This window comes from Microtus ochrogaster, unplaced genomic scaffold (assembly GCF_000317375.1).
Source record: "Microtus ochrogaster isolate Prairie Vole_2 unplaced genomic scaffold, MicOch1.0 UNK14, whole genome shotgun sequence".
Taxonomy (NCBI): Eukaryota; Metazoa; Chordata; class Mammalia; order Rodentia; family Cricetidae; genus Microtus; species Microtus ochrogaster.
The window spans coordinates 7,180,303-7,200,295 of NW_004949112.1; the positions used below are offsets into that span (position 1 = coordinate 7,180,303).

At 42.6% G+C, this 19,993-nt stretch overlaps 1 protein-coding gene and 1 non-coding gene across 5 annotated transcripts in view; one reads left to right on the top strand and one right to left on the bottom strand.

Annotated features, from left to right (window-relative positions):
* Positions 1-10,901: 10,901 nt before the first annotated feature.
* Positions 10,902-19,993, top strand: part of Tubgcp5 (tubulin gamma complex associated protein 5) — a 55,230-nt gene continuing 46,138 nt past the window's right edge. For all 4 annotated transcript variants that reach the window (XR_003378697.1, XM_026789117.1, XM_005366919.2 and 1 more), the window contains exons 1-6: positions 10,902-11,047; positions 12,433-12,486; positions 12,583-12,691; positions 13,308-13,404; positions 14,171-14,250; positions 15,477-15,612. Coding sequence is in view for 3 of the 4 variants with exons in the window: in XM_026789117.1 (XP_026644918.1) it covers positions 10,902-11,047; positions 12,433-12,486; positions 12,583-12,691; positions 13,308-13,404; positions 14,171-14,250; positions 15,477-15,612 (622 nt within the window). In the remaining variant the exon portion in view is untranslated. The remainder of the gene's footprint in view (positions 11,048-12,432; positions 12,487-12,582; positions 12,692-13,307; positions 13,405-14,170; positions 14,251-15,476; positions 15,613-19,993) is intronic.
* Positions 18,870-18,976, bottom strand: LOC113458339. The gene has a single exon (XR_003378724.1). It is a non-coding gene; the product is annotated as a U6 spliceosomal RNA (small nuclear RNA).

Here is a 19,993-nt window from a genome sequence, read left to right on the forward strand (position 1 = left end):
TTATCACTACTTCAGCACAACAACTGAAGTAGGAGAGCAACAGCTAGGGTTAGTGGGGGAAGGAGTTGGTGGAGTGGGACTGAGATGTAAGAGAGAGCAGAGGAGGGGTAAATATCAAGTCACACACTAGGCATGCACAGAAATGTCAACATGACTCTCAAAATGAACACATGCCAACAGTAACTTAAAACCACAATCAAATACCATTCGACGCCCATTTCAAGAATAACTTTTAAAAATGGGAAGTGGCTTATGGGCACAGAGGAACTGGGACTCAGGCGCACTGCTGCTGAGAATGCGATGTGATGCAGCTGCCGCAGAAAGCTCCATGGTGGAACCCCAAACAGCCACAGATACATGAGCATCTGATCCAATGGCTGCACCTCTGACTGTGTGTCCTCACGGGTGAAACTGGGTTCTTCATGGTGCTTCCAAGATCCATCACCACGTCAGTGTTGATCATCGCAGCTCATAGCAGGGAGCAGCTGGTTACCAGTACAGAGCGATGTATGTCCAAGGTACACACAAGGGAACGTTACTCATCTTATGCCACAAGACTTGACTATATTGTTAAAAGAAGCCAGCGGTCAAATGGAAGAGGAATGGTGTGTGTTCACTCATAGGAGGTTATTGGCAGGGTCATGGATAAGGAAGTTAGCAAGTCACTTTGCTATATATTTCCTTTATAACACACTTTAAAATTTAAAAAGTATGCAAAGGTCTAAGCCAGATGGAGCACCAGCACCAAAAGGGAAAAGTGGACACAAGCCCCATCTCTAACTCTGAAGTTATCTCCAATTGATAACCACTCACAAAGGAAAAACATCAGTTTTCCCCAACTGAGATTCACTGTGGATACAAATACACTGGGAGTCTAGTCCTGCACCCTGCAATAAACGACCACCCAACAGTAACTTGATAATATTTTTGGAGGATTTTGTTTTGTTTTGCTTTTTACCTTACTGGTCTTTTGGTTTTTTATTTTGTTTTTATGAATTTTCTGTGTGTGCCATCTCTATGTGTTTCCTGTGCTTTTTCTTCTGCTTTTTTCATTTCTTAAAATCTTTTTCTTTAGCTCTTTTTGTTTACTTGTTTTGTTTGTTTAGTCCTATTCTGCTTTGGTTTTATTTTATCTTATTCTATTTTTTTAGATGCCTATGAGCTTTCTAATGAGAAGGAAAAAGAAATAGTGTGGATTTGGCCTAGGGCAGTAGGGAGGATCTGGGTGGAGTTGGAGGAGGAAAGAGCTGTAACCAGAATACACTAGATGAGCCAGGCAGTGGTGGCACATGCTTTTAATCCAGCATTCAGGAGGCAGAAGCAGGCAGATCTCTGTGAGTTCGAGGCCAGCCTGGTTTACAAGAGCTAGTTTCAGGACAGGCTCCAAAGCTACAGAGAAACCCTGTCTCGAAAAAACAAAAACAAACAAACAAAAAAGAATACATTCTATGAAAGAAATCTATTTTCAATTAAAAAGAGAAAAAATTGTGTATGAATGTTTTGTCTGTATATACGAATGTGTGCCACATGAGCACAGTGCCTTCAGGAGCTGGAAGAGGGAGCTGAATCCCTGGAGCTGACAATATAGATGTGTGTGAGCCACCACATGGGTTCTGAACCAAAGCTCAGATTCTCTGTAAGAGCAATAAGTAAGAGTTATTAAGTGCTGAGCCATCTCTCAAGACCTCCAAATATATTTAAGAGATTTATTTTATTTTAAATTTTGTGTGTGTGTGTGTGTGTGAGTGCATGCATGTGTGTTTGGGAATGCATACATGTGAGCAGAGTGCCTATGTGTTTACTATTCTAGAGGTGCTGGGACCTAGGAGAATGGAGCCAATAAACGAGGGATAACAAAGTCTCATGCAATCACCAATTCTATTTGGAGTACCAGACAATTTATACTATTAGGGTTAGGAAGAGTCACATGAGTAAAGTGTACAATCACAAGGACAAGCTACGTGTGGCAGACAAGCCACACTCAGCAGAAACATGTTTTTCCATAGAGGCACATAAACAAATAGCAATTGCCAGCTGTAATGAGTGATCGGCAGCAAACTCACTCCTCTCTGCTGCACCTTGGAGGGCCATGAAAGCACAATCTACAGACGATCCCATACTCTGAAGAGACTAAGTTCACAAGACTCATCTTGTTTTCTCACAAGGACTCAGATATCTTATGTGACTCCATTTTTAGACCATGTTTCAGCACCCACTGAATCCAGAAGAGTGTACTGAGTCTCCTGAAGCTGAAGATGGAGGTGGTTGTGAGAAACCCCACTCAGGCGCTAGGAACAAACTCAGGTTCACTACAAGAGCAACAAGAGCTCTAAGTCTTCTGAGTCATCTCTCAAGCCCCAAGTCCTTGACCTTGTTATTTAATTTATGTAATTTATTTATTTTACATACTGACTGAAGCCCCCCTCCCTCCTCTCCTCCCACTCCCTCCTACATCTCCCCTTTGTCCTTCCCTTCAGAAAGGGGCAGGTTCCCACGAACATCAGCAAAGCCTGGCACATCAAACTGCCATAAAACCAAGCACCTCCCCCTGTATTCATGTGGGCAAGGCAATCCAGCGTGAAGAATAGGTTCCCAAGAGCTAGCCAAAGCTCTGTGGACAGCCCTGATGTCATTGCCAGAAGTCCCACAAACAGATAAAACTACACAACTGTCACATCTATGCAGAGGGCCCAGGTCAATCCCATGCAGGCTCCCTGGTTGTTTATGGGGTCGGGTAGAAGCAAAGGAAACTTCCACAAGTCTACAAGGATGGTCCAGCCAAGACTCTTGCCAGCAGTGGATGTATAGCCTGAATTGACCATCTCGTGAGCAAAATGATGACTACCCCAGATGTCAGCCTTCATCCAGTGACTGATGGGGGCTGGTTCAGGGACCCACTGCCAAACACTGGACTGAGCGAGGGATTCCTGCTGAGGAGAGGAAGAACTATAGGAGACAGGATGTCAGGGACATCTCAGGTAAATCCACAGAAATGGCTAGCCTGGTTCATGGAAACTCACAGAGTCTGAAGTCCTTGACTTTTTGAGACAAATTCTCATATTACTTGGCTGACCTTGGACTCACAATCCTCCCACCTCAGCCTCCCAAGAGCTAGAATCCTAGGTGTGTACCATCACACTTTGGAGATACTCTCTATAAGCACAAAATTCCACCTTGGAGAGATGAAAGAAGTTATGGAGATGAGATGGCCAGTCTTAAAGGCTATTTCATGTTTACTGGCTGGTCTTGTGTGACAACTTGATATAAACTAGAGTCATCAGAAGAAGGAGCCTCAGTTGAAGAAATGTCTCAGTGAGACCCAGCTGTGAGACATTTTTTCATTTAGTGATCAATGTGGAAGGGCCCAGCCTATGGTGGGTGATGCCATTCCTGGGCTGTTGGTCCTGGGTTCTATAAGAAGGTGGGCTGAGTAAGCCATGGGAAGCAGGCCAGTAAGGAGCTCCCCTCCACGGCCTCTGCATCAGCTCCTGCCTCCAGGAGCCTGTCCTGTTTGAGTTCCTGTTCTCACCTCCTTCAATGGTGACCATCAGTGTGGAAGAGTAAGACAAATTATCCCTTTCACCTCTACTTGCTTTATGGTCATGGTGTTCAGCGCAGTCATAGAAACCTTAACTAAGACATAGGTGAATATGTATTTTGGGTCACCTACTGACAAGCTAAAGCAGAAAAGTTTGGCAACTGTGTAATGCAAATTGTTACCATGACAAGGTAAAGCCCTCAAATACATTGCTGGCAGCTTTTCAAAAAAAAAAAAATGAATAACACGTTAAATTTAACATACATTTAATACAGTTTGCTGTTAAAAATTACAGATGAAAACCAGCGTGAGATGCTAACAGATACCAATTAGATTGCTGAAAGTAGTGACTGAATAGATGAACAGTTAAATATCTTCATAATTACAAATGCTGGTGTGCATGGCACTACAGAGTTCAAAAGCTCACTTAGTGGGGGTGCAAATGTGCAGTGACCTGGGGAGTTGTTTGCTAATTCACACAAACTCAGACCTGCTGGAACATGCGTGAGCAACTTAGAATCTAAGTATTTTATTTACCCAAGTGAAACAGACTCACTGGCCAACTGACTCCGGCTTGTTCATGTTTATAGCAATCTTAGTTCACAGATCCCTAAACCTACCTGGTGACTGGGCACAAAGGGAATCACCGGAACAAGGTTCTCAGTGACACAAAGGGCCACACTAGAGACATCACAGAATCACATGGACGACCCTCCATCGCTATGCTGGAGAGAAGTTAGACCTTAAAGCCTGTGCTGAGTGACATGAGAACCCATCTGACCTTCAAGGTTATTTTCATCTTTTTATTAGTTCTTTGATAATTTTGTGAAGAGTATTTTGATCAGATCTCCCCGTCCCATTTTTTCCAGATCTATCCCCTTTCCCTACCTACCCAAGTTTGTACCCTTCATATTTTTCTAAAGATTTATTTAAGTATCAGATCACACAGAAGATGACTGTGAGCCATCACGTGGTTGCTGGGAATTGAATTTGGGACCTCTGGAAGGGCAGCCAATGTTCTTATCCATAAGCCATCTCTCCAGCCCCAATCCTTCAGGACCAATTTGTGCTGCCCAAATATTCTTGAACATGTGGTTTGTACAGCTTTGTGATCAGCTCCCCAGGGGCTATGTTCTTAGAGAACGCTGACTCTTCCTCCACAGGCAGCTAACTCAAAGTTACCTGTTACCATGTGAAGGAATCATGAAAGAATAGTCTTTGATATGAACCAGGAACTACTTAGATATCCCTTGCACATGGGGGAGGGGTCTGTTTAAGCATTTGGGCAGCATGCTGCTTATGTCAAGTTTCTGAAATTGCCACTGAGCTGTTTTCTGTCTGTCACCAAACCTATTTGCTTTAAGATTATGATAGTCTAGATTTGGCTCAAGTCCTTCCTCATGTTGTTATTTAACATAGGACTCTCTCTATCTTTGCACTTCTGAGGAATTGCTATTTATTTATTTTGATTTTTGGAGACAGAGTCTCCCTACATAGTCCTGGTTGTCCTGGAACTCACTAGGTAGACCAAGCTGGTTTTGAACTCACAGAGATCTGTTTGCCTCTGCCTCCTGAGTGCTGGGATTAGAGGTGTGCATCACTATACCTGGCCCGTTAATCACAATTTTTAAAATTGTTCTTTTACATTTAAAGGGGGATATGCTATAGAGATTTGCATTGATATGGATCTTGGTTTATTGATACAAATTTAAGATCAATTTTGTTATATGTATATGTATTTCTGATCTTGATTAAGGTATTGTGATTGTGTAGCTCATTTGAAATATAATCTATAACTAAGAAATACAGATTAATAATCATCTGTAATAGTCAAACTTGTAGTCATGCTAGTATGATTTTCTAGATGTGCATAGATATATTTCAGATAGATAAGCATTCTTCATATCTTTCAAAGACTACAGAATATGGCATTTAAAATGTTTTAAGAACTTAGGATTTTTCATGACAATGAGACACCAATTACTTTGACAGGAAGATGGGCATCAAAGAGGCTCCTTAGCCATTTGGGCAAGAAACTGCTCTTGCCTGAACTGCTGAACTGGACATGCAGTACCTGCAGAAAAATGACTGCTGAACTTGCCTAAAAATGAGAAGTTCCTTCTGGATTCCTGCTTCATGAAAGACTGCAAGACATTCTGCAGGATACAGAAAAAAAGTGACTGAACTGTCTTTAAAATCTCCTGCTTTCGTCACAAAGTCTGCTAGATACTATGGGCCTGAAGGTCAAAGATGGATGCCCCATCGGTACAGAGGAACTTTGGGTGACTGTCCAGGCAGCGAGATGTAATTTTATTATGTTAAAGTTAAAACCTTCCTTTTTATTTAAACAGAAAAGGGGAGGTGATGTGAGAGTCCCCTCTGTGTGTTGCTTGTAATGGTTAATGAACAAAGAAACTGCCTTGGCCTGATAGGGCAGAACTTAGGTAGGTGGAGAAGACAGCAGTGAATTCTGGGAGGAAGAAAGCAGAGTCAGAGGGACGCCATGAACCCGTGGTCAGAGACTGATGTGCTGAAACTTTTTTGGTAAGCCACAACCTCGTGGTGATACAGATTGATGGAAATGGGTTAAATAAAGATGAAGGAGTTAGCCAATAAGAAGCTAGAGCTAATGGGCCAAGTGGTATCTTAATTTTAAAAAAAAAATCCATAAATCCAGGGGAATCTGATGCCTTCTGATTTCTGAGAGCACCGGATACACATGATTCAAAACATACATGTAGGCAAAATGCTCGTAAACATAGAATTAATGACAAGAAGGTGTGGTAGCACAACTCATCTAGACATGTAAAACCTGAAACTGCTCAGTAAGTCCTAGGTTTCAAAGCATTTTAGATTTTAAACTTCTGAATGAAAGATATTCAACCTGAGGAAGACAGATTATTACCTGATTAAGTAACCAGTGGGGGGGGGCATATTGGTGACAAAGACTTTACTGTGGGAAAGGACTATTTCTAATTGTCAACAAATTGGAAAATACGAAATGATATTCATGTATGTATACACACACACACACATATATATCAATGTACATGTGTATATGAATATATGTGTGTAGAAATTCATATTTGCCTTGGTCTTATATATATTTGTGTGTGATCTATGTGTGCACTGGTGTGTGTAGGGGGTGCTAACCTGTGCACATGGAGGCCAGAGGTAGACTAGATATCTTCCTTTCACTTTCTACATTCTGTTTTCAAGACAGAGTCTCTGGTTGACCTCAGAGCCCCCCATTTTGTCTAGATTTAGAGGCCATCACACTCTGGATTTCTGACTGATTCCACCCCACCTCGCCCATTTTTATATTAATGTGAAGTCTGGCGATCTGAACCCAGGTCATTCATCTCCCCTGACCCCAATCGTGTATTTTTCTGACACAGATGAGAAACAGGAACTGAAATATCAAGTAAAAAATATCACTACTGCCCTTTCAGATAGTGAAGGATATTTGGGGAAATTCAGACAACTTTAAGTGACTCAATCTTACTGTTAAAAGTCAGGAAAATTTTATTATAAAAATTTTTTTCTTTAAAAAAAATGTTCATACAAGCCGGGCGGTGGTGGCACACACCTTTAATCCCAGCACTTGGGAGGCAGAGGCAGGCGGATCTCTGTGAGTTCGAGACCAGCCTGGTCTACAAGAGCTAGTTCCAGGATAGGCTCCAAAACCACAGAGAAACCCTGTCTCGAAAAAACAAAACAAAAACAAAAAAAAAATGTTCATACAATATATTCTGATCATGAATATCATGATCACGTCCTCTAGATACTCTCCACCTTCCTCCCCATCTAACCCCATGCCTTCTTTCTCTTTCTCTTCAGAAAACAAGCATGCTAATAAAACAAACTAGCCTGAATGTTTAAAAAGAAAAGGTATGAGAAACACACATATGAAAAAAAATACATAAAAACACAAAGCTGGAAATCATACGAGACAAGGATGACAAAGGTTACAAATGCTCAAGCAAAGCCATATGAGGAAATCTCCAAAAATATCAGAGTTCAGTTTGGGTTGGCTGTCAGCCGGTGAGCACGACCCATGAGAAACTATTGGAGACAATTATTCTTTCCTTTATAAGTTGTTTTCGATTGGAAATAACTTCTTGACTAGGGTTGTGCCTGCTCTCCCCTCTCAAGTGTTTTAGGGTCTCAAATCAAAGAAAAATTTTGAAGGCAATAATAGACTTACAGCCTTGGTGGTGGCTCATGCCTTTAATCCCAGCACTCAAGAGGCAGAGTGGATCTCTGTGAGTTTAAGGACAGCCTGATCTAAAGAAACCCTCTCCTGAAAAACAAAACAAAGAAACAGAAAAACGAACAACAATGACCTTACGTACCTAAGAATTGTTGAAATGGAGGAATCCAAGGAAATCAACATGAATTCTATTTAACATTATACATGTACATGATATCATAATATACATGATACGTTACAGCATGTCAATGAACTAAAAGACATAACATAATCAAAGCACCCATTATCCAAAAACTGGTCCATGAATTCAAGCAATTGTAGACAATATTTCAATAAAAGATTTCACACACGCAGATTCCAACAGCTATAAATTGAGAAGCTAAATCTCATGTTTATAGAGTATAAAGCAGAAGAAAAAAGTCAAGAGAATTTTGAACTGCATGACTATTAGCACTGAGGCACACCACTGGCCCTGCTCCTTGGGAACCTGCCACAGTGCATCAAGCCCTGTACCCTGCCTCATGACTGGCAGACAGTACTCTGTCCCTTTAAGAGACAAGCCCCGCCTACTCCCACTGTCTTCCTGCTCTCCTTTCTTTCCTTTGTCTGAGGAGGCAGCTTTCTGTCCTTCTGTCTCTCTTCTTTCTCTCCCCCCTCCCATTCCCTCTTTCCTCCCCATTCCCTTTGTCTCAGTAAACTCCACACTCAAGGTCTATCTGTATGCCATATTTGTCCCTCAGCAGCGAAGGTCCCGACTTGCCCACTTATCATAACATGGACGATTTACAATAAATCCATGGAAACAGAGCCATTGCCTACACAGGTAGAAAATATTTCCCCCTATAGCAGCAAGAGTTAAACATTCCCAGCCTGGGAGTCTCCACTCCAGGTCCCCTGAGAACGCAACACCAGGGGTCTGTTGCTGTCCCTATATTGTCCATCATCATGTGGTCTTCCTTCAAGCACTCCGCCCCATTGTTTGTCACCTACCCCACCCTCTCCAATATCCAGTGTCAAAGAAAACTCTTGTGTGTGGTCAAAGGGGACCCCTTTTTCACTGTGCAGAAAATGTCACCCACAGGGAAGGATGATGGGGTAAGGGATGGACAGCAGCAGAGTCATTTATGGGGCATGTTGGTGTTAGGATTCCAGAAGTAACCCATAGTAGGTGACTGATCTTCAAGGAGCCTAACAGTGCCTGGGTCTGATGCTCCTCTTCCTGAGGCAGCCACTGTGCTGGCCTCAACCCCTGCTTCAGGTAGGCCTTACATCTCTTTGTTCATCAAAGAGACAGAGACAGAGTTCTCCTTGATAGCCCTATTGCTATTGCTGCTGCCACTCTGGGGGGGTGAAGGGGTGGTGGGTGAGGCCAAGAAGAGTTATACATTGAGGAGAAAGGGAGGTGATGGTGCAGAAGGACCTGTGTGTCCTTGTACCCTGCAAGCCTGGGGCCAATCACTCTAGCTTAAAATCTGTGTCTTTATAGACACAAGACAATTTCAAACCAAACCTGTACTGCTGACTGATTCTTCTGTAGAAAATCCAGAAGAAACTGCCTTATGATCCTTCCTAGGCAAGGATTCACCCTTTTAATGCTGTATAGTTTGAAAGAAAATGGCCCCCAAAAGGGAGAGGCACTATTAGAAGTTGTGGCCTTGCTGAAGGAAGTTTGTCACTGTGGCAGCGGGTTTTGAGGTCTCATATATGCTCCAGCCACATCCATTGAGACAGTTCACTTCCTATAGCCTGCAAAATGTAGAACTGTCATCTCCAGCACCATAAACGCCTGCACCCTACCGTATCCCACCATGATGATAACAGATTAGCCTCTAAACTTTAAGCAGCCTCAATTAAATGTTTTTCCTTTTTATAAGAGTTGCCAGGGCCATGGTGTCCCTTCACAGCAATAGAAACCCTAACTAAGACAAATGCCCCAAAGAAGTTTTGGGAACAGAGCTGGGGATGCAGATAAGACAAGAGAGTAAAGCTCCAGAGACAGTAGCATCCAAATTAACACAAGAATAAAGCCAAAGTTAGGGAGACTGGAATCTTCCCCATCTGATCCTTATAAAACAAAGACTGAGTCCTGAGTGTGTGTGCTGTGTCTTTCCACAATGTCAGAATTTGTCACTTTATGGGGGTCTTGGGAGGGAGGGATATGCTTTGCTTTTCTCCATCTAGTGTCTGACAAGACCTTGGGCTGGTTTACCTGATACGGTTGGACTATGCCATGTGCCCTCACAGTTTCAATTCTCCCCCATTGGACTCACAGGGTGGCTCCCTCTCTATTCCCAGGGATAAGTAAACAGCCGTTGCTTGATAGGGGTGATTGTGCAATGATGATTTTTCTGGGTCTACCTAGCAGCAAAATAAAGTCAAAAGCCTTTTAGGGCAATGCACAGTGTGTGTGGAAAAACCTATAATATACAATTCGAGGTACCTTAGTCCTTCCTCTGATAGGGATCACCTATCAGATAATTTACATTATGATTCCTTACAGAAGCAGGATTACAGTTATGAAATCGTAATGAAATAATTTTTTGGTTGGGCTCACCACAACATGAGGAGCTGAATTAAAGGGTCCCAGCTTTAGGAAGGGTGAGAACCCCTGCAATAAACGGATCCTATTTCTGTTTTAACCGTGTCCCTGGTCTAATCAGAACCGTATATTTAAATGGGTGGCACCGAGAACCCAATTTGGATCATTTGGCGGAGAAACCGAAGCTCAGAGCATGAGTAAGTAAATACTTTTTATTTATTTCTCTCGAAATATGATGAAAACAGTACACTGAAATGGAAACCCGGTTGCCCTCAGAATACGTCAGAACGCAAAGCATGAATCAAGGCTATCCAGAGACCCTTAATATACAATGATCATAAGAAATAACGTTAAAAACCCTAAGAACACTAATTTCCCAACGTGCAAGCAGAAAGAGCAAACATCCTCACCGCACAGGGACGCACTGCATCCCGCAAATACCGCAAGCCGAGACGCTGCTGCAAGCCAGTCCCGGGTCACCCCCGAGCCCAGACGGCGGCTGCAGGGATTCCCGCAAGCACACTTCCGGCGTCGTCGGGGGCCGCCAGAGCCGGAAGTCTCGCGAGAGCAGCCGCCGGGCCGCGGAGACTCCTGATAGGCAGGTGGCGGGCATGGCCCGGCCTTGGGCTTCCGGGAGACGGATGGACCGACTGTTGGAGCACGATGTGTGTGAGCTCGTCCGGCGGGTCACTGGCCTGCGGGACCAGGCGGACCCCAACTTCCGACTGGCCCTGGACTTCGTGTGGTCCAACTTCAGGTGTGGGGTCTCGGCTGCGGGCGGGCAGACGGGCGGACGGGCGGACGGGCGGTCGGACGGGGGTGCGGCCTCCTGGGAGCCGCCGGCTGCTGCTGTGCCTCGGTCTCCCCGAAGTGCCCTTGCGAGAAACTTGCTTTGAAAACGGAGTCATTCTGCTCTCACTGCACATCAAAAGTATTTTATTTAATTGCTGAGAAAATGAATGTTAAGTCTCAGCAACTCTCTTCTTGCTCAGGCCGCTTGCAGATTTCCCCGATTCTGTGTCCTCCTTTCGCATAAAACAAACTCAGGTTCTACTACTGAACAACACGTAGCATGCCCAGTAAAATTCTCCTTGAACACGGAACAGTTTGTCAAAGTCTGCGATCTTGATTTATAAGCCCAGACATGAGTATCTTCCTAGTTTGTGAGGATACAGACCTCTCAGGTTCATGGAAAGCATGCCAACTGTCCAAAATCACAAGTGCAATTTTTAGTTGTAACCTATATTATTCATAAGTCATGGAACTCAAAAAGTAATTGTTTCTTTAGCAGTTTTTCTCATACCTCTAGCAGCAGGAGGCAGGTGTTCATGTTTGAGTTGGGAAAGAATTAAGATGTTGCATGGTATAATAACAGTAGCAAAAGCATATCTATCACCAGGAGAAAAGGTGTCTTTCACGTTGTATTACAACTACTTAAGGTTATTCCCAAGTGTTCTTTATTATTACATTAATGACAGTCTTTGATCCCACTGCTGATGTTAGGTTCTATTGTTTATGTGTATGGGTGATTTGCCTTTATGTACATGTGTGTGTGCCATTGCCATGTGTGTACCTGGTGCCCGTGGAGACCAGAAGAAGGTAGCTGCCTTGGAACTGGAGTTATAGACAGTTGTGGGTGCTGTGAATGGAAACTGGGTCTCCCGGAAAAATGGCAAGCGCTCTTAACCTCTGAGCCATCTCTCCAGACCCTTACCAAAGCTTTTTAAATATTTGGTAATTGTACTTGAATATGCTTGCTTTTCTTTGTATTTCATTTTGTGTGTTTAAAACGCAAAATTACTCAGAGGATGGGTGTTAAGACTTCCACAGGACTTCTCTCTTATATTGAAAAGACAAAGAAAAGCCAGGCATAATGATGCATGTCTGTCATTGCAGCATTCGGGTGGCTCAGGCAGGAGGATTGCTGGGAGTTGCAGGCTATCCTTAGCTTCCCAGTGAGTGCTGAGCCACCTAACAAGACCTATCAAAACCCCTAGGAAACTTTGTTATACTGAACGTGGGATCTGGAGAACAGGGTTGTGAGGAGTATCGGGCATTTGTAGGAATACAGAGAGCTATGGCTCAAGCATGGATGAGCTATATGGCAAAATTGGCATTAAAAATTGCATTTATCTTCACCAGATTTCATCGTTTCTTGGATGTCAACAGTCACAAGATACAAAAAACAATAGAAGGGTATGTTGAGTCTCTGTATATCTGCATATATTCATTCATTAATGTGTTTTCATCAAATCCTTTGCTATCAGTTGATTTTTTTAAAAAATATTTTAGGATTTATGAAAAATTCACAATTCATTCTGACCTCGGCAAAGCTGCTAGTTGGAAGAGACTAACCACAGAGTTTCTCAATGCGCCACTCCCCTGTGTGGAGAAAACAAAGGTGAGCCTTCAGGCGTGTGCTCTCTGTGCTGTGTTCGTTCTTTCCGTGCTGTGTTTGTTCTCTGCAGTGCGGTTATCATCAGCTCGGCATCTCTTCCAGACATCCCCTGGCTGGAACAAGTTAGCTGTTGCCTCAGATTTGCTGTGAAGTGAGCAATGTGCTCATGTTCGCTCTTCTCACTTGGTATTTGCTGTTGGTGTAGTCGTGGGTGTGTGGCCTTTCACTGGAACATGGTCAGCCTGCTGGCAGTACTCCTAAGGCAGTGATAGTGTACAGTCCTTTAACCCAGCACCTGGGAGGCAGAGGCAGGCAGATCTCTGGGTTCAAGATCCACCTGATCTACAAAGCATGTCCCAGGACAGCCAGAGCTATTACACAGAGAAACCCTGTCATGGAAAACCAAAGAGAAAAGAAAAGAAATAGAGAATCAGACTTAATGCAATTTAGATTTCATATCTGTATAAACATTTGGAATGTGAAGAACGTTTAGAGATAAGAATTTATTGGATGGTAACTCATGTTTTTTGAAACAAGGAAAGTGCGAGTGTAAATTACTCTCTCCTGCTCGGTCTACTCTGAGAAACGCTCACCAGCCATTCTCACTTTCTTTTTACAGACGGATACCCATTATTCCATACTGTCCCTCCTCCTGTGTCTGTCTGATTCTCCTTCCAACCGCAGCTATGTGGAGACGCCAAGAGACAAAGAAGTGGGTATGTTATCAGACACAGAGTGATTTCATTTCCTAGTAATTGTTTGGATTTTTATTGAAAGTTGTAAAAAATCCTTGGCAGGGCTACACAGAGAAGCCCTATGTTGAAAACCAAAAAGTTTTAAAATCGGGAAATTAAATTATTTCTGTTGCTTTGGATGGACTTGCAAAATTTCACTTAAAATGTAAGATCTCTGCGCTTGGAGAGATGGCTCAGTGGTTAAGATGGCTCTGCTCTTCCTGAGGTCCTGAGTTCGATTCCCAGCAACCACAAGGTGGTTCACAACCATCTGTAATGAGATCTGGTGCCCTTTTCTGTCATAAAGGCATACATTCAGGTAGAACTTTTTATGGTGAATTAATTGAAGTGATAAAAGATATGTTTAATTTGGATTTATTGTTTCTTTTTTCTCTTTTTAAGACAAAATTTCTTAAAAAGACACACCAAACTGGCTTCAAGCTCACTATGTAGGCAAGGGTGGCCTTGAATTTCCTTAAGTTCAAGGATTACAGGTGTTTGCTGCTGTGCCCAGCTAATGCAGTATTAAAGAGCCAGCCTATGGCTTCGTGCATGCGAGGCAAACATCAGACACTGCCCCAGTCAGAACTATCTCAATATTTGTTAACATGGTTTTTTAAAGGTATTTTGAGTTTCATGTGGATTTCTTTTCCTGTAGTTTTGTGGTACTTAGGATTTTGTTGGTTTTTTTTTTTTTTCTGCCAGATATTTATGATAAAGCTAACGAGGTTCCTTTGTTAAATTTTAGAAAAGAAAGATGATTTTGACTGGGGGAAATACTTGATGGAAGGTGAAGAGATTGGCCTTGGTCCAGATGTCGACACACCAGTAAGTGGCTGCGGTTTTGACACTGCACATTATATTATAAGTACATGCCCATTAGGCAGCAGTAGTCTTAGTGTGTCTCTCTGCCATAGAACATGCTATTTAAACAGGACTTCTCTTCACTAAGCCGGTGAGTTTGGCTTCTCAGGTAAACCTAAGTGCCAAACCTGAACACCTGAGTTAGATGGAGAAAAGCAACTTGTGCAAATTGTCCTCTTACCTGCACGTGTGAGCCATGGTGAGCAGCTCATTTGTGTGTGTGCGTAATACTCAGTCTCTCTGAGTGAAACTTAATAAAGTCGTGCTTTAAAAATTAACTGTGGAAGATTTATTAGGATTTTGGGCCAAATCAATGTATGTCAATACAGTTTACAGATTATATAATACTGTAGCTATTTGGTGTGTTTTCAAACAGAAGAAAAAGAGAAAACTTCTCAGGTTACAGTACCCTTTTCTAGAACAGAAATGTGTAGATAGGTCAGTGCAATAAATGTACCCAGTGACTGATCACGTCTAGTTCCTATTATCCTGTAGGTCAAGGAATAGTTGTACCCAGTGACTGATCACATTTAGTTCCTACTGTACTGTAAGTCAAAGAATAGCTGTACCCAGTAACTGATCACGTCTAGTTCCTATTATACTGTAGGTCAAGGAATAGTTGTACCCAGTGACTGATCACCTTTAGTTCCTGTTATACTGTAGGTCAAGGAATAGCTGTACCCAGTGACTGATCATGTTTAGTTCCTACTGTACTATTGATCAAGAAAATTAAAAAGCAAAACTTACTCTCATAGACACTGCCTCAAAGATGCATGCTGGATTCTTTAGAATTCGAATTATTTCTTTCTATTTCTAGTCTCAGAAATTTGAATTCACATATCCACAAAAAAATAAAACTGATGAAGTTCAAACTAGGAAAACTTGAGTTTTCTGTAGTCTTCGTGACTGACTCCCAGACACTTCCGTTTGCACTCTGTCCTTCCTTGTCACCTGTTAGTCTCGCTAGGTCTCTGTTCTGAGATTCGCCTTCATCTGCACTACGCACGTACGTGGAGATGTCATACTTCAGTCTTGATTTTTATCACCTCAAACTATTCTATTCCCATTATGGAAACTTTGAAAAGACAAAATTTTATTTGGCTTTTGCTTCTCTATGGAACTGTTCATTGTTTTTACAATTAAGTCACTGTAATTGCCACAGTCTCAAGATCTCTTTCTCCTTCACTCAGAACTGGTCTGAAGACAGTGGTGATGAAGACGCACAGCAGCCCTTGAGCAGAGAAGACTCAGGGATACAGGTAGACAGGACCCCATTGGAGGAACAAGACCCCAGCAGAAAGGGAGGACTTCATGTCGCCTGGGAAGGTATTCTACATGGCTGAGGGCTGGTTTCGTCTCCCTAGCGGTCTCAAGTGACAGGTTTAAGACTGCTGGTGTTGATGAGACTGTTGATAACCCTGACAAGTAACAGGTTTAAGACTGACAGCATTGATGAGGCTGTTGATAAGCCCTGACATTGTTAATGAACCCTAAACTGTCTTAAGTGCGTGCCTAAGAAGTAGCACTGTAGCTTTTATCCCTTACATCACTTCAAATAAGAAAAACAGCACTATGAAATGTAGAATGTAGGGTTTTTCTAAATTTTTATTATTATTTTATGCGGGGGTGTTCCTTGTTCCTCTGTGTACCATGTGTATGCCTGGTATCCAGAGTTCAGAGGAGGGCATCAGAGCCCCTAGAACTGGAGTTACAGATGGTTGTGATCCACCATATGGGTGCTGGGGGTCACTCTTGCATCCTCTGCAAGTGTAGCCAGTGCCCTTAACCACTGAGTCCTCTCTCCAGCTCTAAAAGACAGGTTTTTCAAAAGTAGTTCTAACTGCCTAGTCTCAATGTTCTCTTTGTTGTTGTTGTGAAACCTCTCTCAGCAAGAGGAGAAAGAGGAGAGTTTATGTTTTACTCTGAATGCTTATCTTTTTGTCAGTGAGCAATATGAATTGGTAGAAATTCTAAGAAACTGGAAGATTATAAAGTCATCCTATTGTACATATCTTGTCAGCTTTTCTCTGATTCCCAGTTTTATTTCCTCTTTCCTGTCAGCTAGTTTTAACACTTGTTCTAATGTGTTTGCTGTCTATATGTGCCATTGTTTCTGCATTGTGAAACATGTTGGCTGGTGTGTTAAATTCCATGATTACCAGTAACTTGTCTCTGAACTTTCCTTAGTTCTCTCTCCTGAGACTCGCCCACATTGGTATGGGACTTTCCTTCCTCTGTTCCTGAAGTGTGGAAGATGCAGTTTCATCATCTCATCTCGTGTTCTGTAGAGAGCAGCATGAAGCCACACCTGATAATCAGCTCCTAATATTGGCTGGGGCCTGATCACGCAATGATTATCAGCTGCTTGCATATGCGTGAACCTATAGGCAGTGCCCACCTGGCAATCCGGGATTGGCAGCCCATGCCTACTTAAGGGCTGGGAGAGGTTTGCCCAGAGAGAGAGGGAAAGAGAGAAGGAGGGGACAAGTCGTAAGAGGCCACCACCTCGTCCAGCAAGGAATGACGCGACCACCGGAGCTCTTCTCACTGCAGTTTATTCCAGGACTTTATTCACTCTCTCTCCTCTCTCCTCCTGGGCAAACCTCTCCCAGCCCTTAAGTAGGCATGGGCTGCCAATCCCGGATTGCCAGGTGGGCATTGCCCATAGGTTCACGCATATGCAAGCAGCTGATAATCATTGCGTGATCATAGCATAAGTCAGGCCTTAGCCGTCTCAGGAGTTGATTATACATCTCCATCAGGTGTGGCTCTATGCTGCTCGCTACAGTGTTCCCTTTTGATAGGCCTCAAGTTACCTGCACAGTCTGGACTTGTGTGAGAATTTGGCTGTGATCCACGTTCCTGCCCCCTTAGTCTCCTAAGTGTTGGATTAGGTCTGCCCCTCTGACTGGTTAAAGACTCATGTTCTTGGTGACTTTTCTGTGTATTTCTTGATAACTGCTATTGTGTACTTGTTCCACTGGAGTTTAGGTTGTTTCTAGATAGGGTCTCTTTGTAACTTGAGCCCATCCTCATCCCTCTTCCTCCTGAGTGCTGGGATTAGAGAAGTGTACTATCATACCTAGCTTCATCTGGGTTTCCTATCTGTTGCCCTCTTCCCCAGAGCTCTTTGTTTTGTCTGTAAACGGAAACTGCTTGTTTGTTTCCCAGCCATCCGGACCCAAATAATCACACAAAACTTTATTAATTACAACATTGTTTGTCCTATTATCTCAAGCTTCTTAAGTAACTCTTAAATTAACTCTTAAATTAACCCATTTTTATTAATCTGTGAATTGCCACAAGGATGTGGCCTACCTGTAAGGTCTCAGCTTGTCCTTCCCTTGGGCAGCTACATTTGATCTTGACTCTGCCTATTCTCTATATCTCTTCCAGCCTGACTATATTCTGTCTTGCCATAGGCCAAAGCAGCTGTATTTGTTAACCAATAAGAGCTGCATATATACAGAAGGACCTTCCTCATCAGGTGTCAGTTCTTAGGCCTTAGACATTTTGCAAATAGCTTTTACTCTTCTGACTTAGATAAAAAGAGAAACTGTTCTTTTAAAAAAAAAACTCAAATGTGAATTTGAGTCATTGAAGAAGTAGCTGAGCACTTAAGAGAGCTTGCTGCTTTTCCAGAGGACCTGAGTTTTAAGCATCCAGTGAACTGCTCACAACACCTCTAATCTAGCTCTTCAAGCTTCCCTGGGTACTACAGATGCATGTGTGCACACACATACTCACTCACACATGCACATACAAACATATATACACAAATATACATGCACATAAATAAAATTTAAAATCTTTTTTTAAATTTATTTATTTATTAAAGATTTCTGCCTCCTCCCCGCCACCGCCTCCCATTTCCCTCCCCCTCCCCCAATCAAGTCCCCCTCCCTCATCAGCTCTAAGAGCAATCAGGCTTCCCTGCCCTGTGGGAAGTCCAAGGACCACCCACCTCCATCCAGGTCTAGTAAGGTGAGCATCCAAACTGCCTAGGCTCCCCCAAAGCCAGTGTGTGCAGTAGGATCAAAAACCCATTGCTATTGTTCTTGAGTTCTCAGTAGTCCTCATTGTCTGCTATGTTCAGCAAGTCCGGTTTTATCCCATGCTTTTTCAGACCCAGGCCAGCTGGCCTTGGTGAGTTCCTGATAGAACATTCCCATTGTCTCAATGTATGGGTGCACCCCTCACGGTCCTGAGTTCCTTGCTCGTGCTCTCTCTCCTTCTGCTCCTGATTTGGACCTTGAGATTTCAGTCCGGTGCTCCAATGTGGGTCTCTGTCTCTGTCTCCTTTCATCGCCTGATGAAGGTTAATATTCAGGAGGATGCGTACATGTTTGTCTTTGGATTCACCTTCTTATTTAGCTTCTCTAGGATCGCGAATTATAGGCTCAATGTCCTTTATTTATGGCTAGAAACCAAATATGAGTGAGTACATCCGATGTTCCTCTTTTTGGGTCTGGCTTACCTCACTCAGGATAGTGTTTTCTATTTCCATCCATTTGTATGCAAAATTCAAGAAGTCCTTGTTTTTTACTGCTGAGTAGTACTCTAATATGTATATATTCCGTACAAAAAATATGGAACGCTTCACGAATTTGTGTGTCATCCTTGCGCAGGGGCCATGCTAATCTTCTCTGTATCGTTCCAATTTTAGTATATGTGCTGCCGAAGCGAGCACTAAAATTTAAAATCTTAAAAAACATTTCAGATGGTCAGTATGTGGTCTTGGGATTTTTTCTTAAAACCAGCATTTCCTTCTGTTTCTATGTTTGTTTTATTATTGTTTCATTTGGGTATGGTTTTGGTTTTATTCTTTGAGATTATAATATAATCGCATCATTTTTCCCTTCCCTTTCTCTCTATAAACCTTCCCTTTGTTCTCTTCCAAATCCATAGTTTTTTTCATTGTCATTACATATATAAATACAGACTACTCTGTATGTTTCTTGTATGTGCTCTTCCCTGGAGAAGACTACCCTCTCCAGTTCTCATCTCATTCCTTAATTGCTTAGAGTTCTGTGTGTGGGATTGAGGCCTCATGAGCTCTCTTGAATCCACATTAGCATGTTTGTTGGTGTTGTCCTTGTTCAGATCATGTTTAGGCAGCCATGTTGGTGGGACTTTATATATTTTCTGACATTCCTAGGAGACACAATCTCAAAGCAAACTTTCGATCTCTGAGTCTTAGATACAATAGACTTGTAGATGCATCAGTTGGGATTGGGCTCCACCGATCTGCCTTTTGGCTGGCTGTGGTTTTCTATAGTGGTTTTCGTCTCTTGCAGAGAGGTTTCCTTGATGAGGGTGAAGGCTGCACTTACCTGGCTAGAGCCTGGAAAGGATCACATTTGGATTGTTCGGTCCGAGGTCTACGTCTTTATATGACACCAGGTTGAAGGATCTACTTACTGTCCAATGAGGCAGTTTTTCCAGCAGAATTTGTGTGTGGTGGTTATGTCTTAATTGTGTATCAAGCTTTCATTTGTACTTTTTTACAGATCTTTTGTTTATTATTTTAGCGTTCGTCTACCCAGGAACGGACTTTTTTGTGGCTTTGTTGTTCTGTCGTAATATATAGAATATGTATCCCATCCTTTGCACTTTATGAACTTAGACTCCTCCATGGACATTTAGAAGCAGTGTGTTAGACAAATCCAACTCGATTTTTTTAAATATTTATTTATTTATTTATTTA